Here is a 23,424-nt window from a genome sequence, read left to right as displayed (position 1 = left end):
GGAACAGGGTTTATACATGTGTACTGAGTCACATCTACAGGTCAGATTACACCAAGCAGACAGGAGTGTTGGTGACTTTCTGTCTTTTTTGTTTGTTGTTGCCATCTGTTAAATTAATGGTACTATGTGTAACGTTTGTCACATAACGCAGTAAAACACATCCGTCTCAATTGGAACTTTGTTGCATACGAAAAATTAAACTCATAATAAATGGATTTGCGCAAACATTTATTTATTTATTTATTTTACCTTACCAAACCTTGTTGCATCCCTCTTTGCAGTGTATTCATTTGTTGTATTTGGATTGAAAGGCTGGTGACTTGGGTCTCTGATTACTGTTTGGGGTTTCTTGTCAGTTTGGTATTTAAGACGCCTTAAAGGCACCTTGTGTAGTAATATCACCTCTCCATCATGAGGGAGTTGGCCCTTGGTGTGAAACACAAAGTGCTGTGTAAGTTTGACCTCAGCTGGTCTGCACGATTGGCCGAAATTATCTATCCAGGTAGACTATCAATATGATTAATATGTGAATAGAAAACCCCTCAATCAGTGTAACGTCCTCTTCTTCACTGGAATATACAGAGGTAGATCCAACATAGAATGTTTGATACCACCTCTAGAGGGGAAAAATGGTATTACAAGGTTTGCAAGTCCGTTTCCACACTATTCAACATTGTATCAGAATAGTAGCTGGTATTTCTTAGACTTACTTACATGCATTTGGTTGAGGTTTTTTATTTATTTATTTATATCTTAATTCAGCTCTCAGCTTCAAGACTGAGAGAGATGGAGACAACGTGGTATTAAATTCATAATAAGTAAACTTTTTTTTGTTGCAGATTGTTGTTATGGTACAACTTTCATTGGGGTCTAAGGAGGATTTCTGGTAATGTGGGTTGTTATGTCTCAAATGTACCAAGTGTACCATCAAAACATTTTATTAAAAGAAGATTTTCATTAAAGCCGCTACTCTACTCTATCCAGTCGATTCACTTCTGACAACTTTTAGTTATGTAGATGTGCTGAGATGATGACAAAGAAGTCCCAACACGGAACTGCGGTAATGAGTGGGGACGGTCCATGTCTTGTAATTCCACTTTGTCCCGATAGATGTCTATTTAATGACGTGACATGCCGGGCACTGACACATTAACTTTCTTTTGACCCCCCCCAGTTTCTGAATCAGAAAGTACCACATATTATCACATATTTCCACCAAAGAATAAATCTGTGTGTGAATGCATGCATTGAGCTGTTTGTTCTTTTATAATCTTCATTTCAGAGTAAGGAGATCATCTTTCAGCTTCAGGAAGATCTTGTGAAACTTCTGAATGAGCTTTATACCGTAAGTGGAAGCAACAATTTGAGCTTTTAAAAGCAGAATGTCTGCAGGAAGTTACCTTTGACATCAGCCTTTTAAAGGTCGAGTCTACACACAGCCTTATATTATATACTTACCCCTATAATTTATTGCTGCTCTTACTTCTGCTAGGAAGTGGCCTGTTTTAGATAAACATGCTCTTTAAGATGACTTAAAAGTGTATTTTTGTATACATACACCACCTGAAACGTAACTCAAAAATAAAAGGTTGAAGTAAAATATATGTATTTTTTCTCTGAATAAAGTCAGAGAAAAATCCCTTTTAAATGTAAATTTGGCCTTCAGGAAACAGTGCCTCACATTCAAAGGTGTTTTCAAAGCCATTATAAAATTCCACCTTATCACTGGCATTTTTTTCCAAGCTTGGAAAGAAAAAAGAAAAAAAATACTGATTATTGGCGGCCACCACTGTTTATTTAAAGTCAGGGTAATGGACCTTGAAGCTCCTTATCTGGACACCAGAAATCAGATTAGAACCTGATAACCTTGAAGAATAAATAAGAGCAGGTCCTGGCTGCGGTGTAATGGGTTCCTGTCTCACTGTGGCATTATGGGCTGCTGTTACCAAGGTGATGAAGACGTATCACATGTACCACGCGGAGATGATCAATGCAGAGGCCAAGCTGCGGGAGGCGGAGCGCCAGGAGGGCCGTGTGAAGGGCGTGTCTGGGACGGGCGGAGGGGGGGAGCCTGTGTTTGGTCTGCGGATAGAGGAGCGCCACCAGAGACGCAACGCCGCCCGCAAGATGGAAAAGATGAGAGAGAAGGTAACATTCACAATGAATGAGATGATGTCCTTTTGCTTTCAAGACCTGAGAAAATGCAGCAGTTCACTGCACAGCAGGTCATTTCATCCTGTGGTTTTGGGGTTAAAATCCCTTAAAGATGTCAGTATTTAGGTAAAAGCAATTTCCTCTTATCCAGATTAACATTACATCCAGATGTGGGGAATAATACAGATTATCTCATTTTACGCTCCTTGTTTAGGCTCATCCATCTTATTTTTCATTACTCTTCTCAACATTTAACTTTTCATGTAAAGTCCACTAAACCCTGATTAATGGATTCAACCGAGGGAAAAATCATCATTTATCTACAGCTCACTGAAATATTAATAATGTAACCCAAAATTCAGCGTTAGGTTTCCAATCATATGAGCCAGATTTAAGGATAAGTGGAGGTTTTATGGTTTCCTTGGGAAGAGAAAAAGCACTTCCCTTCTCATATATTTGCAGCTTACAACTTGCCAAGAGCAGACGTAGATATTGGATCCGGGCCAGTAACAGGGTAGACTTGAGTCCAGAAGGAAATCAAAGTCTCTGCAGTCCCCACTCTGTGTCATAAAATACAAAGTTGACAACAAGACTATATCTCGTATAACTACAGAGAACATTATTGTTTAGGGATGTAAGAATTTGTGTTAAAACATGTACTTTGGACTAGAACATACAACACAACAGTCAGATGTGGTAAAACTAAGTTTTATTTCTGAACGAGTTTAGTTCTGACGTAATCAGTCCCAACAGATATATTTTAAGAACCAATACAACTACGTTTACCAAAATGTTCAAAAGGCATTCGCCGTACATTCACGTGGCTGAGATTACAGAAAACCAGCAGGTAAGTGTGGATGGATCTTCCAAACATGGCATCAGTCCTTCATGAGACCAAACGATGGCAATGCTTGAACTTTCAATAGGGACTGAAAATCAATATTTTCATCTTTTTTATTTGTCTGTTTTCCTTTTTAGAGAAAGGCAAAGTACTCGGAGAACAAAGTGAAGGCACTGAAGGCCAGAAATGAGTATCTGCTGACTCTGGAAGCTACTAATGCATCTGTGTTTAAATACTACATCCATGACCTGCCCGATATCATTGACGTGAGTATATCACTTTGTTCATTTGTGGCAAAAACTGTATTCAAAAATTACATTTTCAAACGTATATGTGGTTTTTGAGTGCATTCCTTCTTTTTTTTTTTGAGCACCCTGGACCTTTGAATGACGTTTTCATTGATTCTTATCTCCAAACACTTTACAAAAAATTTGAATTAGTCCAATCGAATTTGTTTAAAAACGTTAAATTCATCATGATTTTAATCCAGTCTAACTCAGTTCAGTACAGTCAAGTTCAATTAAATTTTAATCCAGTTCAATTATGTATAGTCACATTCAGTCATAATTTAAGTTCAACTAAATCCGGTTTAGTCAAATACACTCCAATTATAATCAGGTCCATTATACTTAATTTAAAGAGAAGCAATTTCTGTCAAATTAAATCTTGTTCATTCATTAAGACATGTATTTAATTTATTATCCAGTTCACTTGAATTATAATCAAATTCAGTCCAGTTATATAAAATCACATTTAATCCAGTTCAGTACACTCCAGTATAAAATACTACACTTCAACTCAATCCAATGTATCATTCAATCTGATTAAGTCCCACATATACCCATCACTTTGCAAACTCGTGACTTTTCCTGCGTGTGTGTCTCAGTGCTGTGACTTAGGGTACCACTCCAGTCTGAGCCGGGCTCTGAGGACCTACCTATCAGCCGAGCTGAGCCTTGAAGCCTCGCGGAGAGCCGGCCTGGAGGTGCTGGAGGGGGCAGTGGAGAACCTGGACCCGGCCCGCGACCGCCAGCGTCTGCTGGGCCTGTACCCCACAACCTTCTGCCCGCCACAGCGCTTCAGCTTCCAGGCCCACATGGGCGACCAAGTCAGTGTCAATTTCATAAGGCCTTTTTTCGTCAAAATAACAGTGTTTTTATTTAAAAGGGAACATTTATATCAGTGGTTCCCAACCTTTTTTCCATGGAGCCCCCCCTACTTGTGTCTAAGACCAGCCGGGCCCCCCGACCCGTACGTACTGGCAGCAAAAGAGTAAAGTTATTCATTACAAACCTTTAATTGAAAAAAAATGAACATTAATTGTTTTTTTTTTATACATTTCTCTTTGGTTTACCCTGTACTTTGTTTTTCTCACCTTCCTTTTGTGTCACCAATGTATAAAATATGCACAAAAAATAATTGCAAGGACATAAAAATATTTCTGAAAAATGTCTCTTTTAATATGAGAGCAACATTTTTTAACATTTTTCCTTTAAAAACCTGTCGGAGTAGTAGTATGATTAAATGTTGAATAATGATATAATAATACGTTTTTAAGTTTTTATCCTGATAAATAACTTAGTATTTTAAAATGACCAAAATATATTTCTAAGTGGGTTTATACAGACTTGGATTACTGTATTCCATTAGGTGTGTTATTATGATTTTTTTATTTATTTAACATGTGTAAATATAATTTTTACAACTGCATATCCTCAAAGCAGACAAAGTTTCGCGCCCCCCCAGAGACCCCAGGTTGGGAGACACTGATTTATATTATTATATACAGATTTAGACCTTGTCAAATTCACCATAAATCCATTACCCATTTATATAATACTCCTGTTAATAGAAGTTATGGAATTAGCAAAAGCTACTCCAGAATCGAACCGAAATGGGCCAAAAAGGGATGGTTCTGATGGTGTTTTCTCACTTCCTGTCAGGTGACTCAAATCGCCTCCCAGCCGCAGCTCCAGGCTGAGCTCACCCTCCGCCTCACTCAGCTCCAGACCCGCCTGGCATCCCTGAAGATAGAGAACGAGGAGGTTAGACACACAATGTCGTGTTAGGCAGTTCTGCAACAAGAACGTTAGATGTTTTAATTTTTAATTTTGAAAGCATAGAACATGGTTTAGCATTTGCTGGGGATTCAAATGTGTGTCATTTATTTTTCATCTGGTCTCCTCATATTTGTGGCAGTACGGAAGAGTATTAGGGCCAGGCAGGAGAAAAATAAAAATAATATGTAGTACAAATTCGAGAAAAAAGTCGAAATGTTGAGAAAAAAGTTGAAATGTCGAGAAAAAAGTCGAAATGTCGAGATTAATGTTGAAGTACAATTTCGAGAAAAAAGTCAAAATGTATTTAAACTTTATTCTCGAAATTCCAACTTTATTCACGAAATTTCGACTTTATACACTCTTGAAATTGTATTTCAACATTAATCTAGACATTTTGACTTTATACACTCTTGAAATTGTATTTCAACATTAATCTAGACATTTTGACTTTATACACTCTTGAAATTGTATTTCAACATTAATCTAGACATTTCGACTTTATATACTCTTGAAATTGTATTTCAACATTAATCTAGACATTTCGACTTTTTTCTCGAAATTGTATTTCAACATTTATCTCGACATTTTGACTTTTTTCTCGACATTTTGACTTTTTTCTCGAAGTGCACAATAAAATGTTTTTTTTCCCCCCTCAAACATTTTTTTTCCTGCATGGCCCTAATACTCTTCCGTAGTGGCAGTCATGTACAGAAAGTTGCCTTTTTCTTTTCTTTCTTCTCAATGAGCTCAATAACAGTCGTATCTGACCTGCTGAATGTATCGATTTATCCCCTGGAGAGCCGTCTTGTCTAGCGGTTGTTGAGTTGTTTCCCCCTTTGTTTAACAAACACACAAAACTCCCTTGAAGAGGCCGACTGATTACGTGGTAAAGCCTTTTTTTCGGAGTGTTAAAACTTTGCACAGAGTTATGTTAATTTATACAGCTTTAATGGGGTGATGATGGAGCAGATGTAGCCTCTAAAAATAAAAGTTGAACCGTCTGAAAGGGAGTTGGTGCTGCAGTCTGGTGTCCTCGCTGCTGTGTGGCACAGAGGGCAGCTGTTAACTCAGCCTGAAGGGCATAAAAATGCTGAAGGAGTCGAGATTAATGAGCTGCATCTGCACGTCTCAGCAGCTTACGACATACTCACAAGCACACCCTGATTATCATAGGCAAATAAAAGCACCCATACATCCATTATGTTCATTGTAAATACAACCACACTTTACATATGTAGAGCGCATAAACAGAGGATCTGGGGCTAAACACAGACACCCCCCACCAGCGTTTAAACAATTACAAATCTAAAACAGTTTGGCATCTTTTACACATCTGAATTCTTCGTGTTACCCGTTAGGTGAAGAAGACCTGGGGTGCGACTCTCACCACCCTGCAGGACATGACGGTGCTGGACGACTACGACGTCTCCCAGAGCTTCACCCACAGCCCGTCCTCCGAGTCAGTGAAGTCCAGCGTGTCTGACGGCTACTTGAACAAACCCAGTCTGGCCAAGAGACGGGCCAACCAGCAGGAGACGGAGCTCTTCTACTTCACTGTGAGGGGACTGAAGCATTCTGCCGGTTCACAGATCGGAGACTGACGTTATTAATTGTGCAGAATTTCAAACAATAGCGGTCAGAATCTTGAGTCCTGTTGTCAAATTAGTTTAGGCTTTTTCAAACCCATGCTGTCAAGTGAGCTGTATTAATGAATCAGAGTGAATTACAATCTCTGGATGGATGTTGTTCGGTCAGAAGGGATTAAATAACTCCTGACTGGGATTGTAAATATTTCTTTATATTCCACCCATAATGTTTTCCACTTGTGAGTATTTTTTTTTTCACTACAGAATTAAATGAATGATAAACTCCTCATTGATTGGAAATGGCCTCATAACCCTTCCTAAATTGATAGGCAGCAATCAGTTACCTCTCTAAGATCATTGCTCATGTTTTTCCTCATTGGCATCCTTTTAACACACCTGAATGCTCCAGACTGGCAAACTACCAAAACTTGCTGACTCTGAATCCGGCTGTATTGTTATATAAAAAAGGGACAGAAAGTCTAAATACGGTTTAATTTTCTTGGTAACAGCTAAATGTTTATCTTTATGTTTATATTATCCGATCAAATTGCCATTTATTTCATATTCCACACTAACCTTCAAACCGTTTCTAAAATATCCTCTTCTCATCCACTAATGTGAAGCTTTTATTTTATTTCGAATTAATACTCAGCAGATTTTTTTGTTAACTGCATATGAATAGTAAAAAAAAATAAAAAAGTTTGTGTTTTATGTGCAGTGGCTGCAGTATTTCTGCAAATCTTCTTTAGGATTGACAAAACACACAATCTATCCACCTGTTTTTCAATCCTCAGAAATTCAGCGAGTACCTGGAGGGAAGTAATCTCATCTCCAAACTTCAGGCCAAACACGACACACTAAAAAAAGCCTTAGCAGAAGGTAAGTGAGAGACACTGGGACTGGCTCGTCTTCTACCCGTAATGATTTTATACAGTCATAAACCAGAATGTCTTGCCAATTAACGGTGTCCTTTTCTTTGTTCTTGTAGGGTATAAATCTGAACTGCTGACTACCAGGTAAGGTGCTCTCTCGTGTTACAATCCACATTTCCTCCTCACCTTAATAATAGACGTTACTTCTCCTCCCACTACATCATTTTGAACTCTGTGAACTGAGACGCTCCTCTTTATCTTTGTTTCTTCTTCCTTTTCTTCTCATCACAGTCGTGGGCGGAAGAACTCCCATAGCAAGCACCAGGTAGAGTTTCACTTCAGTTAGGCTTCAGGGTGTTTGTCTTTGAGTTTGTGGTGTTAGCTGCTGGTTGAAGTTTTCTACTGGTACTGGGAGTACCAGCAGGCTACATCTACTATACTACTATTTATACACTTTTAACTGTAGGGATTGGGGATCTAGTGGAACTGGTTGAGGGAGGATGTGATAGAATCAGTGGATCTTTGGGATGATTGGAGATTATGATTAGTGGAAATAATGTAAAGTGTAACTTTTGAAATATTGAAAGAGAGGTTTTTGATTTGGAGAGTAAATATAATTCAGACTCTTCAGATGTTCACAGCTTGTGTGGGTCAAGGAAGGTGTTTAGTAAAGCAGGGTGTCATCAGCGTGGATAGTAGGGGTGTAACGATACACTAATCTCACGATATGGTACGATACTCGATACAATACGATATTATAGCAGTATTTTTTTAACAACCTTGAATGAAGAACATATGACTGGAAAAAAAGTCTTTTATTTGAAAGACACAAAATACAAAACAATACTGTACGTATATTCTGATGTAAATCAGGGACTATAATTACACTAGTCAGTTTATCTGTAGTGATTAGTCTGTTTTAGATTGGGCGGAGTGATACGCCACAGTACGGCACTAAGTGCTGTGTTGATGTTCTAAAATCCTACACTGTTGAGCGGACATTAAAGTACACTGGAACTCAGCAGAAGTTGTCCCCGTGTATATCCTATTCACAACCAGGAAAAGGTTTAATTTAATAAGGTAAGGCTTAACTCTACACCAGCCTTACATAAGTAAAAGTTCAGAGCTCAATAGATTAATATTAATAACCCAATATCGCAATACTGGGTTATTATATCAATACTAAAATTTGTCACCTCCACGACACGTATTGTGACGTTTTTGTATCGCGAAATTTCGTGGCACGATATATTGTTACACCCCTAGTGGATACAAACGTGTATTTACCCACTTCACTTAGTTATCCTGCCCGAATTGCAACGAGCTAAACAGGCAACATAGACAGACTTGTTGGCTGAGTTGGCCTTTGATCCATGCTCCCCTTTTTTCATGTCCTGTCTTTATCTCTACCAGTAGCTTATAAAATATTCATATTAACACACCTTAGCACACACGTTTCCTTCTTGGTTTCCTCTTAAAGAAGCTTAAACCTTCTAATTTCTCTCTAATATTTCATGATCGTTTCAACATGAAAAACCACACAAGGAGCTCTATTAAAATATGTTTTAAAAACTTTTAGTTAAGAATTAAACATTTTATATGAAAGTCGAAAGATTGTGTTGTAAATAAATGCCAAGTTTTGACTTGTTCCATGAGAATTGTGATCAGTAAGTAGAATCTCAAAAGTTTCTCTGAATTTGTTTTATAGGATTCAACCAAAGCCATACCTTTGCTTGTGGAAAGCTGCATCCGCTACATCAACCTTCATGGTAAGTTTCACTAATTAACAAGTGAGTTTAACAGCGTTTCAGTTTATTCTGGCTTGTCCTAATATGGAAATCAGACCTGCAGCAACCACTGTCACTACTTATTTTTGTTATCATCAGGTTCACTTTAATGCGGGCTGTCAATATGTCTGAATGATCTCAACGGGTTGTTGACGCGGGTTTACAATCTTCCTCATTTAACGGAAATTATGTACAAAACAATCATCATTTTGTACAAAACAAGGGTGTCGGATAGCTTGATCTGGGACAATGGCCAGTGTTTATACAGATAATAAACTATGTGGTTACAAAAGAAATTACATGCGCATAATTATGTTTTCAGTGTAATTACAAGAGATTATGTTTGGAGACACAGGATCAGACACAAAGTATCTGCAGAAGCTTTAAGTGCCTTTAGGCCTCATGGGACCCCAGCCTGGCCTTCTTGCTGGATCGGAGCCACAGCTGCCCTCACTCTTAGCACAGACGTGTGATGCCCTCAGATTGTTAAACAGTTTTCGTCCCTGTTGGTGTTTGGTGCAGTAAGCTGCCTTGCCATGATGACCACTGGTTTCTGCCTCTGAAATACACACACTGAATATTTAACAGATTTCTGCAGTATTGTATCATACTTACTGTAGGTTAGCAACCAGGGTTACTTAGACTCCTCTAGTGTGGAAAGATTGGTTAAAATGACCAGAAGTCGGATATCTCGCTTCGTTTCTCAAGCCTGTTTATGGAATTTTGTTCCATAATTCTTTAAAGGTTGCTTCATCGTGAATTCAAATATTTATGTTAATAAATCACATTCTTTCCATGTTTTTTCATGCATTGATGCTCTGTATTTGTACTGTTGGTGATCTGCAGTAGATCTCTGTTGCAGGGCTTTGAAACCTGAAGACTTTTAGTTTTTTCTCCCCCCATTTTTGTACAAATGTGCAGAATTTGAAAATAATTTTAATTTCCAACTTTTCGCTTATTATGAACATAGAAAGCACCATGACGTCTATAAGAAGGCAATTTCTAAACTAGCCATTAGCATGCCTGGATTTGTGACTTGCATTCAGCTGGTTGTTAGTTTCCTTAGTTAGTTAGTTGGTTGCTAGCATTATTTCTGATTTACCAATGAGCTAATGACCATGTTTGCCTTCAAAGTTAACTCGTGTTCGCCTCATTTAAAGTTGTATGCATTAAAGCTCATAAACTGAGCTCCCAGAAAATGTCAATTTCCAAAGTATGAGGGATGTTTTGCTTATGGCTTCATGTTGTGAGCATGGCAACTAAATTTCCCGTGATGCTTTCTAAATGATTGGCATCCAATGATTTGTCAATAGTATCCCTAAACTGGTGACTTGAGGCACTAAATTCAATTTTGAGTTGTATTTAAAAAGTCTTGAGAATTAATCTGACAGGAATTTATCCAAAAAGAGATCAACTTGAGTACCTGATGGTAGAATGTAAAGTGATGCAGGATATTAAACTGAAGGGAAGATTCAAATGGATTGGACCTGTACTGAACTTCTTTACTTTTCTTGGTTAAGTGCTATGAGAGGATTTTCTTTTCCCCCTGTGAATTGTCACTATACAAATGACCCCCTGTGAATTGTCACTATACAAATGAACTGACCTGAATGATCACCCCAAACAAATAGCTCTGTGGTGTTCCCATCAGGTCTTCAGCATCAAGGAATATTCCGGGTGTCAGGATCACAGGTTGAGGTCAACGACATCAAGAATTCCTTTGAGAGAGGTGAGAGGTCAACTTCAAGATCACAGTGACTGGTAGGCTGTTAAACGAGTGGCTGACGAAGCCTCTTTGGTCTTTTGTGTAGGTAATGACCCACTGATTGATGAGGAAAGCAACCATGACATCAACTCTGTGGCCGGAGTGTTGAAGCTCTACTTCAGGGGTTTGGAGAACCCTCTGTTTCCAAAGGACAGGTTTAATGACCTCATCTCCTGCGTCCGTGAGTACCGTTCTACATCCAGCCATCAAAATACAGGCTGTATCTGTCTATCTTCAGCCCACGCACCCTCTCTTCCCCTCTCAGTTTCTTTATCCTTGCTTCTCTTTGGTGCCTCTTTGTCTTTCTGAAACTCATCCCCTCCACAGCAGAGACATGGAGCTCACTGCCTCTTTCGTTGGCACCGCCTGGTGTTTTTTCAGGATGTGTCGCTGGCGCTACAGACACCTCATAATTTCTCAGGGACTTATAATGACGACATCCTGAATTCTTCTTGCCACAGGAATGGAGAACTTGTACGAAAGAGCTCAGTGCATCCGTAAGATCCTCCTGGGGGTCCCGAGGGCGACGCTGGTGGTGATGCGTTACCTGTTCGCCTTCCTCAACCAGTGAGTACCCACTCACGCAAAATCAGGCCCTCACATCTACACATAATTATCCATTTCGTTCTGTTTTCCCAGAGCTCCCGCATGGTTTTAAAGCTGGGGATATGTGTGAGAGGTCATAAGCCTCTCTTTTAGTGAGAGGAGATAGAAGTGCACACTTGTGGAGATGATAAAACTGAGCTCATTTTGTTTCTGCAGGCTCTCGAATAAATATAGAATAAAAGCAGAGTGAGGGATGGAGAGGCAGGAGGTGTGAGCAGGAAGTGTGATGTGCAAGTGTGATGTACCAGCCAGATTAATTGGTGTGTTTATTAGCAGAGCTGTGAAATGCATTCAGCTACAACGTTATTAAAGCAGGAGCTTCACTGTCAAGCGGACTGAGAATATTTTAATTTTCATCCGTATTTCAGGTCAGATGAAAGCTGCAACAGTGGAAAGTGAATATGCCACGGTTTAATATATGCAACATGTAAAGGCAAGCGTTTATGAGGCCTTTATTATTTAAAAGCATACCTTTTAATAATGCACTTACATGATTTTAAGGATTTAAATGACAGAAAAGTATATATGTTGAACCTTTTGACAACTGCTTGGACAAAACAAACTTCAGCTGCTAAAATATCATGATTTCTTTATTGTGACCATTTATTGATGTATGTAGTGAGTTTAATGAGTTGACTCAGCAATTACTCCAACAATCATTTAGATGTGATTCATGTAATGACGGCATGAAACCTGGGCATCTGTACTAATGGGCAGGTATTGTTTCTTGACCACGTTGCATCTGTCTTTTGGTCGGGTCTCTTTGGACTTTACCACATTGGAAAAAAAAAACGGCTGTATCTCACTGAGGATGCAACCAAACTCTTGATACAAACATGGTCATCTCTCGCCTCAAACCTCCCAGCGGTCCTCCAGACGCTGCTCTACGGAAAATGTCCAGAGGGTCCAGAACCAGTGTTGAAAGTTGTATCAATCAAACGCAAAAGACACATCAGACAGATGTTGACGTCAACTGAGCCCCCCCAGAGAGTGCCTCCTGTGCGTGCAGCAGGCTGTTTAAACTCAGAGTAAATTGTTCCCCCTCAGGAACTGGTTCTACCCTCTTGACATGCGTCTCAGTCTCAGTCCAGACTGTTCTGGACGTCCTACTGTGCCTTCAAGAATCTCTTCAGGGAACTTCCTCTCCCAACACCTCTGTCACACCTGACTGACACCTACTTTTCCGTTCTTACTTTGTCTTTTTTTAATATATTTAGAACTAAATAAACATTTATTCAGCTTGAATGTTGTTCATCACTGGCATGTTGTTGTTGGATAAAAGGCACTCCTAAACCAGCAGTTTTAGACAAGGATTGTATGTCTTCTAGGGATGGGCGGTATGGACTAAAAAATGTATCACGATAATTTCTGGCATTTATCTCGATAACGATTAAAATGACGATAAAAGAAATACCAATTCAACTCCACCTTTGTAACTATAAATCTATCTCGCTCTCAGATCCGCCATGTTTGTTACACAAAAACATCATCAAAGGGAATTTATCCTTTCTTTCTTTCTTTCTTTCTTTCTTTCTTTCTTTCTTTCTTTCTTTCTTTCTTTCTTTCTTTCTTTCTTTCTTTCTTTCTTTCTTTCTTTCTTTCTTTCTTTCTTTCTTTCTTTCTTTCTTTCTTTCTTTCTTTCTTTCTTTCTTTCAGGCTCATTTCCTTCCTTCCTTCCTTCCTTACTTCCTTCCTTCCTTCTTTTTTCCCTTCCTTCCTTCTTTCCTCCTGCTCTGCTCTCTCCTTCCTTCCTTCCTTCCTTCCTTCCTTCCTTCCTTCCTTCCTTCCTTCCTTTCTTCCTTCCTTCCTTCCTTCCTTCCTTCCTCCTGCTCTCTCCTTCCTTCTTCCCTTCCCCCTTTTCTCCCCTCCTTCCTCCTTTCCTTGTTTCTTTCCTTCCTTCCTTCCTTCTTCCCTTCCTCTTTTCTCCCTTCCTTCCTCCTTTCCTTCCTTTCTTCCTTCCTTCCTTCCTTCCTTCCTTCCTTCCTTCCTTCCTTCCTTCCTTCCTGCCTTCCTTCCTTCCTTACTTCCTTCCTTCCTTCTTTTTTCCCTTCCTTCCTTCTTTCCTCCTGCTCTGCTCTCTCCTTCCTTCCTTCCTTCCTTCCTTCCTTCCTTCCTTCCTTCCTTCCTTCCTTCCTTCCTTCCTTCCTCCTGCTCTCTCCTTCCTTCTTCCCTTCCCCCTTTTCTCCCCTCCTTCCTCCTTTCCTTGTTTCTTTCCTTCCTTCCTTCCTTCTTCCCTTCCTCTTTTCTCCCTTCCTTCCTCCTTTCCTTCCTTTCTTCCTTCCTTCCTTCCTTCCTTCCTTCCTTCCTTCCTTCCTTCCTTCCTTCCTTCCTTCCTTCCTTCCTTCCTTCCTTCCTTCCTTCCTTCCTTCCTTCCTTCCTTCCTCCTGCTCTCTCCTTCCTTCTTCCCTTCCCCCTTTTCTCCCCTCCTTCCTCCTTTCCTTGTTTCTTTCCTTCCTTCCTTCCTTCTTCCCTTCCTCTTTTCTCCCTTCCTTCCTTCCTTCCTTTCTTCCTTCCTTCCTTCCTTCCTTCCTTCCTTCCTTCCTTCCTTCCTTCCTTCCTTCCTTCACACTACAAGCTCTGATTGTCTCACTAAATTTTCTCCCTCTTTTCCTCCTTCCCTTCATCTTCTTACTAAAGTCTACTACTAAATGAATATAAAATACAAGTTACCTCTTCATGAAGTAATTTCCTGCTCCGTTTCTGTCTCTCTCGTGCCGTCTCGTCTTCCCCTCAGCCTTTCCCAGTACAGCGACGAGAACATGATGGACGCTGGGAACTTGGCCATCGTGTACGGCCCCACCCTCTTGCCCACGCCCGACACGCTGGACCAGGTGGCCTGTCAGGCGCATGTGAATGAGGTGGTAAAGACCGTCATCCTGCACCACGACAACATCTTCCCCGACACCAAGGAGCTGCCCGGCCCAGTTTATGAGAAGTGCATGACTGGAGACCAGTACTGGTGAGGCGATTTTTCTGTTTAAGTAGCTTCAAATGTCTTCATATCCAGAATATTACTCTTAATTAATTCTTGATCAATTAGTGTCAGTTATATATGAAGATGTCCTTATCAAACCCTATATCCCACAAGTTACACAAAAATACATCCAAACACACAGAAAAGTGCAAGTTTAGACAACATTGAGGTGTCACTTTGAAGAGACACCTGGCAACCTGTCAGAAACGAGTGTTATTAAACCCCACAGTAATGGAAAACCTCCCTCGTTCAGTGTGAAAGTTTTCAACAGCATGCTGGGCTCCCTTTTCACCACAGTGCATAAATCTTGAAGCTCTGCGGCGGCTGTTAACGTCCCCATCTCCCGCTGTGCGTGCCTCTTCCTTTCTTTGTTCCCATGTTGAATGAACATTTCTGATCATCTCCTCCTCTTCCTCTCCCTCCAGTGAGAGTCCATTCAGCGAGCCAGGGGCGTTGGAGGAGGCCGAGCCCGACGCCGGCACCGAGACCCAGACCAGCGACGAGGGTATGGCCGACCTCTGACCTTCACACAATCGCCCACACTTTCTCTTTCTCCACCTCCTGTTGAAGAGAGGTTGCTATGGGAACAGGCACCATGGAGACACCATCACATTCCGTCCCTCCCTCTCTTTACTCTCCACACCCACCCCGCTCTTACGCTCCCCTCTCATCGCTATCTGAATTCATAGTTTTAATACTGTCCTCTGATTGGCTTAGCCGGAGGAGGAGAAAAGGAAGACATGGATTTGATTGACAGGTTCAGTTTCTCCTTATCTTCACATCTCCCCCCTCCCCTCCTCTCTGTTCTCTCGCTGTCCTCCTGGCAGAGGGTGAAGCAGTGGAGGCGGTGGCGAGGTTCGACTACGTGGGCCGGTCGGGCCGCGAGCTCTCCTTCAAAAAGGGAGCGTCCCTGCAGCTTTTCCAGCGCGCGTCACATGACTGGTGGGAGGGCCGTCTCAACGGCAACCACGGCCTGGTGCCTCATCAGTACATTGTGGTGAAGGACAGGCGAGTGCACAGCCCCAGATGGTTTGTACACATCAGATATAAAACAAGTACACCACAGTGTGACAGCTCATCAATAAAAGTGAAAGTATTCTCGATGCTTCTGCAATATTTATACAAAAATGTATTTAAGGTATAGAATTTGGCGGAATGCGTTGCTTTTCAGTGAAACTTTGGATTTAGATTATTGATATTTTCTTATTTCAATTTTAATTTATCCGACGCTTTATGAAGTTGGTCGCAACCTTGATGATTTTGAAATCTTAATTGGGTTTAATAATATAGGAGATCATAGTCAAATGGACAGTCTCAACTAATCTTTAATATTATAATCTAGTAACGATGTTGCAGCCATCGGAGAAAGTCACGTGATCAAACATGACTTTAGAAGAAAAATAAATAAGCCCCTGTTGCGGTATGTATTTTATGACAATTTATATATATATGACTTTTTCTAAATGCCCTTTTGTTTGGGTTGTGTTCCGTTCACTGCCATGGTTATCAGGCTTAAAGTGGACATCAGATGGCAATTTCCCAACCTTTTTGTGTCATCTAGGTTATCTATATGTCATCTTTACATCCACCATATCTCCAAACTCCAAAATCAGTTTTACAATTATAAAGAAAAATATCTACATGTATTCTGAATTTCCCCAGAGCTTGTGTGAGCGTCCACACCTGCAGTTACTGATCAGGAAAAGACGACAGCTTTAAAACCAAGCTTTGATAAACCAAACTTTCAGAGATTACTTTTCAACAATGACAAGTCCAGAAATCCAGTGTTACACGTTCAAGCCAGAATCAGAATCAGAGTATGAACGTTGTCGACCAGAGGAGTTTAACTTGCCAACATCTCTGTTTGGGATGAAACCAATCCAGCTAAAGCTGGAAAATATTTGTTGAACCCTCACATTAAATATATGTATATATTTGTCTGTCTGACCAAACAAGGCAAAATAAAATCTCACTCTGTAGACTTTGAGAGACAAGAATACACTGTGTTTATTTTGCATAGAAATACAACAGTTTTTTTTTTAATGAGTACTTAAGGACAAGTTAATAATTTATCGTCACCTCTGTGCCTCCATGGGTGTTCTATAGGTTTAACACTTTTATAATTATTAGGATGTTTATCCTAAGATTTAGATTTTTGATGGAAATTAAAGTAATGCCTTAATATTGCTTTTAAAATTAAAAAAAAACACTTGATTTGATTCATCTTTCATAGATCAGTGTTTTTTTATTTTGACAAAAACAGCATAAAAGAGGCTACACAGCCACACTGCATTTAAAATACAGTAGTTGTAGCACCAGATTTATTGACAATCAGCAGTGATGGATTTGTTGCTCGCAGGATTACAAACCGTGTTAATAAACCGTCTTAGTGGATCGATCGAGTCAGTCCCCGATGCTATTGATCAGTTAATTGATGAGCGGTGTGTTGCGTGTGCTCAGCAGTCACGTGTCCTGACTGAATCCGTGCTCCGTCTCCTCAGGACCGACAACATGTCGGACACACTCAGTCAGAAAGCCGACAGCGACGGAGGAAGCAGCAGCACTGATGACAAGAGGTCCAGGAGCGAGCTGAGCTCCCCGACCGACATCCGACCACCGGAGAACTACAACAGGTCTGTCACGTGCAACGCTTCCTGTTATCACAAGAGGAGAGAGCATCGTCTCTCGGACTCTTAAACCCCTTTTCCAGTTTCTTTCTCACCAAACCAAAGAATGATGCTGCTATAATCACAGCATGCGACCAGTCTCCTCCTCTGCAGATTCCAGACACCTCTGACTTTCATTCAGTCAGTCCAAACAAAGCATGTGCAATAATATAAACCCTCTCCATGCATGGTAAAAATACTATTCCTGACTTCATTCTTCTGGTCATAATAAGCAGCTTCTGACCATAGATGAGGGTTGAATCTGTTCAGCTGGTAAATCAACAGTCAATCAACTTTATAACTTCATCATAAAGGTTTTTCATTTATAACAGACTTGAGCTGTTTTAAAAACAACAAACAACTTTTATTACTAAGTTATTTTTCACAACGGCTGTAGTTTTGTTACCAGTAACCCACATTGAACCTGTGGTTGGGTCTCTCACTGGACTCCCTCACCTCAACTCCACGAAGCACTTTAAGACCACATACAGATGGCTCTTTTTTCACATCCTTGTTTTCATTTAGTTGCTGTTTTATTTCCCTTTACTCGCTTTTTGGTTAGGTTTAGGCATCATGGCTTCTTAGTGAGCTTTAGGAATCAAAACTACTGAATGAGGTTGAGGAGGAGAGGAAAAGAGACTGTTGAGTAAGTTCCTCATGAACCAGCGTCTGGCCACCACAAACTATTTACCGTATTTTCCGCACTATAAGGCGCACCTAAAAGCCTTAAATTTTCTCAAAAAACGGCAGTGCGCCTTATAATGCAGTGCGCCTTATATATGATCATTACGGTAATTTCTGTTACTGTAGTCAGGGGGATTGTGGGTAATGTAGTTGGTGTCGCCGAAGTAATGGCGCTAAAAACGTCAGGAATCGTCACAGACGTTCAAGACAAACGCAGCGACGCTGACTCGCATAATGGCGACTTTGACGAGACGGAGCACAGCTGGCTTTTATTTTGTTAATAAAGTTTGACATACGGTACTTTTCTTCTGTTTTTTTTTTTTGCATTTGCTGTAGGATTTTGTAGCATTTCCTGTAGCGCAGCTCCATCAGATAGATACGTAACTCAACCCCAGCCACTATAGTACGGTATTTTACCAGATATTTAGTGCGCCTTATAATGCGGTGCGCCTTATAGTGCGGAAAATATGGTAAGCCTCATTTTACTACGAAAGTCTTGATATTTATTTAGTCTTTTGGTATAATGCATAATACAGAGTGGTTTCTAAGCGACGATTATCAGCAGAGATGGACAGAGTACTCGACCCCAGTACTTGAGTAAGAGTACAAATACTACTGGTCAAAATTTACTCCGTTACAAGTAAAAGTAGCTCAGTCAAAATATTACTCGAGTAAGAGTAGAAAAGTACTTGCTTTTAAAGGTACTTAAGTATCCAAAAGTAAATGCTTTTAAATTTACTTTAAGTAAACGTAAGAGTAAGAGTAAGAGTAAATTTCTTATTTTCCACATCAGTAAATTGCTATATTTTTTCTAAATTAATTGTTGTGGCTCTGTCTTGACAAACGCAGGCTACTTTGGCGGTATCGTTTTGAGGAGGCTTGACGTATTTCCGCTTTACGTACATCCCAGTGGAGAGCGTGCACTGTGATAGGTCTCCTCCTTTGACAAAAACAGCTTGTGTCCAATAGGATTTTAGGGAAGAAGAAAAAAGAGCAGACCTGAAAGTAACGAGTACTTTTCAGCCTTCCTAGAAATGTACTCGAGTAAAAGTAAAAATATTTGTCTTGGAAATGTATTCAAGTAAGAGTAATAAGTACCAAAGAAATCTAATACTCAAGTAAAGTACAAATCCTCTGGATATGTACTTAAGTACAGTACTCAAGTAAATTTACTCTGTTACTGTCCACCACTGATTATCAGTTATCTGCAGTGTGGTTTTACTTTGGTTTTAATAAATTAACTTTAATTAAATACTGGAACAAAAGCAAATTGTGAAATATTAATGCCTTCAAATGTCATAATTTATTTGATGAACTACCTAGAGCTCAAATACAGCCACTTACTTGTGATAGAAGCCAATAAAAAAAGAGAAGCTGAATTAATTCTGGTCGTATCTTCTGCTTCCAGTAACAGAAGGAAGCGGACCGACGGTCTCTTCCGTCGGCCCCTCTGCCGCTCCAACGACAACCATGGCAACGGAGGCGGGATGGAGCGGAGCTCTCCCCCGGTGACGGGTCACTTCAGCCCGAGGGAGCTGCTGCTGGGGCGGGGCCAGGGCATGACCCCGCCCCTGGACAGCCCAGAGCGCCGCCGCCGCTCTGCTGCCATGACCATGACCGTGACCCGACACGATTCGCTGCGGCGGCCAGAGGACACGCCCATCCGGCGCTCCTGCAGCGGGCAGCATGGCTTTAACGATTCCCTTCGATCCAGAGCGTTGGACCCCGAAACGCTGGCACAGGTACCAACACACACATACACACGCAGAGAGTTAATTAAGCTAAACAGACACCATCAGCCAGCAGTAAAGAGGCTTTTTATGGGGATTTCCCATAAACTGGAAACAGCCTGCTTCCCAAACCATCACCGTTTGCAGCTTGGAAAACGTTAAACTTCCAGATAAGGGACTATGTTAAGAGTGTTCTTCCACAGTTCCCCAATAAACCCTCTAAATCAATCACGGATGACATCATATCATTTAACCCAACGAAGAAGGGAGCAATCTCACAGATTCTCGGGTTATTCTCAGAATTAGACCCCCCCTCCTTGGCTAGAATTAGGACTGCATGGGAAGAAGACCTCCAAACAGCAATAGATGACGGAACCTGGTCAAAAATTGTGAAAAGAGTTCACTCTTCTTCGATTTGTGCACGACACTCACTAGTTCAATTTAAGGTGATACACAGGGTGCACCTCTCAAAAGCAAAACTGTCTAAAATATATCCACAAATTAACCCCATATGTGACAGATGTAAATTGGAGGACGCAACATTAATCCACATGTTCTGGCTCTGTCCGAGGTTACAGGGGTATTGGAAGGCTATTTTTGAAGCTCTCTCCACGGTGTTAGCGGTTAAGATCGACCCAAACCCTCTGATGTCTATATTTGGGATTATTCCTGATGGAATGAAGTTACCTGTAGGGGGACACAAAGTGATCGCTTTTACCACCCTTCTGGCACGCCGCTTGATACTTTTGAGGTGGAAGGAGGCTGTCCCACCCTCAGTTTCCCACTGGATAAGGGATGTGCTGTCAAATCTGAAACTGGAGAAAATCAGGTATACACTACGGGGCTCTGAAAAGAAGTTTTTTAGAGTATGGAGACCTTTTTTGACCTTTTTTGATAAACCCTCCACACAAGTGCAGTAATTAATCTTAGTCAGATACCCGTATGGGGTTGCTGGCGTCTCAGGCCTTGTCATGCTGCTTCTACAATATGTTTTAGTCTTTAATTATACTGTGTTTCACTAAGCGCCTTGTATTAATGAGTTACTCAGTCTTGAGAAGTCTTTGTTATACAAACATATTTGGTAAAATCTCACTAAGTAGAATAAGCCTAACATCATTGAGTGACAGTAGGGGTAAGGGAAGTTCGTTGTGGGGAGGGAATGTTTAATATTTTGTTTATGTGCAAGTAAAAATTAATAAAAAGAACTATGAAAGAAAGGAAAACTTTAAACTTGCCATGTAATCTCCTCCTCGCAGGACATTGAGGAAACGGTGACCGTGGCGCTGGGGGAGCTGAGGCAAATGGAGCGGCAGGGCTGCCGGCCGGCACCGGATGTGGTCCTGGACACCCTGGAGCAGGTGAAGAACGGCCCGGTCACCACCTGCTCCTCCGAGTCCCCCAGCCCCCACAGCACCCCCAGTACTCCGGGAACACCCGGGACCCCCGGCACGCCCGGGACCCCGGGGACCCCCGGCACCCCGAGTCCCCTCAGTCCTCTGAGTCCTATAAGTCCACTCCCCGGACCGCCGCCTGGACCGCCCAGACCGGCCAACCCGTCCCCCGATGCCCTGGGCTCCTTCAAGCCCGTGGCGGCCGCCCGCATGGGGGCTCCGCTGCGGCCCCCCGCCCTCAGGCCCAAACCTATGGTCCCGCCCAAGAGCAGCACCCCACCACTGCCCCCGCCATTGGACAAATCCTGCACCATGTGAGCCAAAACAGGCCAAAACGAAGGCCGAATCAGGCCTACCCAGGCCAAAAATGGGCCAGAAGAGGAGATCAGGGTACTGCTTACTGATTATAATCAACGTGAGGGTAGAAACGGTAGGACAGATGAAAAGGCTATTAATGTAGTAATAAAATACAATATATGACATGACCTATGATATGCCATGATATTTGTGTCGTTAGGTTGGTGTGTACTCTTGGTGTGTAGGAGTTTACTTTCTCCATGTGTTGAAGCATTATCAAAGGTTTTACAAAAGAACTGCTTATGAAGAGGACCAGTTGTAGGCGGAGGTTTCCTGTCCTGCACGTGCCAGACGAGGGAAAGTGTAGTTCCGGTCCAGTAAAGTGTAGTTTCATTGACTTGAATGTTGGATGTTCTTTCGCTGAAATGGACCCAGGCAGGCTGAAGAAGCTCGATTGGTTGACGGAAGGAAGAAGGACACGGCAGCGATGGTTCAACAACTGTCTCTGTGACTTTTGATGAATTTTCTGTTCATCTTTTTCTTTTTTTTCCACTCAGTTCAGCTGCTACGCTCACTCACACCTCAAACGCCTCTTGAGGTCGTCGGTGACGGAAAACTCATTCAACCAACGTCCGAGTATTTAATGAATGTGTTCTGCTTTTTTAACGACTGTTCCAGCCATCCTATTGAATGTTCAGTGGGCCGTTCAGTGCGGCGGCCTCACTTTTTAGCAGCCTTCTTGTGTTTCCGCAGGGAACGCCGTGCCAAAAAAGCAGGAGCTTCGACCGGGAGGATGGAAGCTCTCCTGTGAAATTATTTGGCACACATGGCATTCCATACTTTTTCTGGGTCAGCGAGATGGGCGTGTGATTTAGTTCTCGTTAGTTTGAGCGAGCGTGTGTGGCTGTCCGTGTGTGTGTCCTGCTTGCCTGCCCTTGTTCTGCTCCCTTGGAAGTGCTGAAGCACTAGAATAGTGATAGATGATAGATAATTCATGCCTGAATACACGAGTGCAAGTTGGGGAAAACAGTGCGAGTGCAAAAAAGCATGCCACTATTTGCGTGTGTGTGTGTGGAAAAAAAATGGTTTACCTGCCTGTTACACTGACGTCACTAGTTAACCTTAAATTCACAATAAGCTAACAGGGTGGGGCTCTGTAAGTGCCCCCCGAAAAAACAAAAAAAAACAAAAACACTTGAACAGCACAGTGAATGTGGCCTCCAACCAGGCTGTGTGTGGTGATTCAAATGAAACATGAGGTGCTGAGATGAGCTCCGTGTGCACATCTGTGTGTGTGTGTGCGTGTGTGTGAGTGTGTGTGTATGTGAAAGTGCCTTTTTGTTTTTTTTAAACCCTTGTCTTTTTTTGGGAGCTGTGAATCCACTCACGCATGTCCTGAACAAAGAGCAGCAGCACTCAAGATGAAATAATCATAAAGTGTTAAGTAGATTACTGAATTATGAATTTTTAGCGTTAAATCATTGTGACATTGCACTTTGATGTATAGGATCGTGTACTTGGCATGTAGCATCATAACATGTTGGTGCATTTTAACTCAAAGGGAGGTTTCTTTGAATGCGTTTGATGATAACAGAAGCGGTTTTATGTCTGTTAGTGTTGCTGTATTTGAACACTGAGCTTCCAAAAGCTGAGCTCATATAGCCAAATGGATTGTATCAATGTGTTGTATTTATATTATAAATAAACCTGAATAAATTAGCATTCAACTCATCAGAGAACTGAGCTTTTCTGCGTAGATCTCTGTTTAACATTCAATATACCTCTAAGTGTAAATCATCGGACCTTCGATCAACCTGCTCTCCATGTTAACCATCTTTAATAAAGAAAGTTTCTTTTTCTGTTAAATTAATCATCACTGTTTAATTGCACTTCATTTTTTAACAGTAAATCAAAGAACGGGCACTTGAAGACACCACACCATGTTTCAGCATTCAAGAATGCTTCAATATGTACCGGAGTAAGTGAAAGCATCGCATTCAAATGCAAAGAG

The 23,424-nt window shown here is 41.3% G+C and overlaps 1 protein-coding gene across 3 annotated transcripts in view; it reads left to right on the top strand.

The window, feature by feature from the left end:
- Window positions 1-23,210, top strand: part of LOC133423998 (SLIT-ROBO Rho GTPase-activating protein 1-like) — a 39,721-nt gene extending 16,511 nt beyond the window's left edge. Inside the window, exons 5-23 of one of the 3 annotated variants that reach the window (XM_061714353.1) lie at window positions 1,283-1,345; window positions 1,951-2,148; window positions 3,133-3,261; window positions 3,882-4,103; window positions 4,939-5,040; window positions 6,414-6,611; window positions 7,436-7,520; window positions 7,630-7,657; window positions 7,805-7,838; window positions 9,222-9,282; window positions 10,952-11,029; window positions 11,112-11,246; window positions 11,527-11,632; window positions 14,406-14,630; window positions 15,071-15,150; window positions 15,473-15,653; window positions 17,147-17,278; window positions 19,404-19,737; window positions 20,982-23,210. In XM_061714353.1, coding sequence (XP_061570337.1) covers window positions 1,283-1,345; window positions 1,951-2,148; window positions 3,133-3,261; window positions 3,882-4,103; window positions 4,939-5,040; window positions 6,414-6,611; window positions 7,436-7,520; window positions 7,630-7,657; window positions 7,805-7,838; window positions 9,222-9,282; window positions 10,952-11,029; window positions 11,112-11,246; window positions 11,527-11,632; window positions 14,406-14,630; window positions 15,071-15,150; window positions 15,473-15,653; window positions 17,147-17,278; window positions 19,404-19,737; window positions 20,982-21,434 — 2,844 coding nt within the window. In that variant the 3' untranslated portion in view covers window positions 21,435-23,210. Of the gene's footprint in view, window positions 1-1,282; window positions 1,346-1,950; window positions 2,149-3,132; window positions 3,262-3,881; window positions 4,104-4,938; window positions 5,041-6,413; window positions 6,612-7,435; window positions 7,521-7,629; window positions 7,658-7,804; window positions 7,839-9,221; window positions 9,283-10,951; window positions 11,030-11,111; window positions 11,247-11,526; window positions 11,633-14,405; window positions 14,631-15,070; window positions 15,151-15,472; window positions 15,675-17,146; window positions 17,279-19,403; window positions 19,738-20,981 lie in introns of all 3 variants that reach the window. The other 2 variants (XM_061714352.1, XM_061714351.1) reach the window with 2 other exon arrangements.
- Window positions 23,211-23,424: the final 214 nt, after the last annotated feature.

This window comes from Cololabis saira, chromosome 23 (genome assembly GCF_033807715.1).
Source record: "Cololabis saira isolate AMF1-May2022 chromosome 23, fColSai1.1, whole genome shotgun sequence".
Classification (NCBI taxonomy): domain Eukaryota; kingdom Metazoa; phylum Chordata; class Actinopteri; order Beloniformes; family Belonidae; genus Cololabis; species Cololabis saira.
Note: the sequence above shows the minus strand (reverse complement) of the source record. Positions and strands in the feature narration are given on the sequence as shown.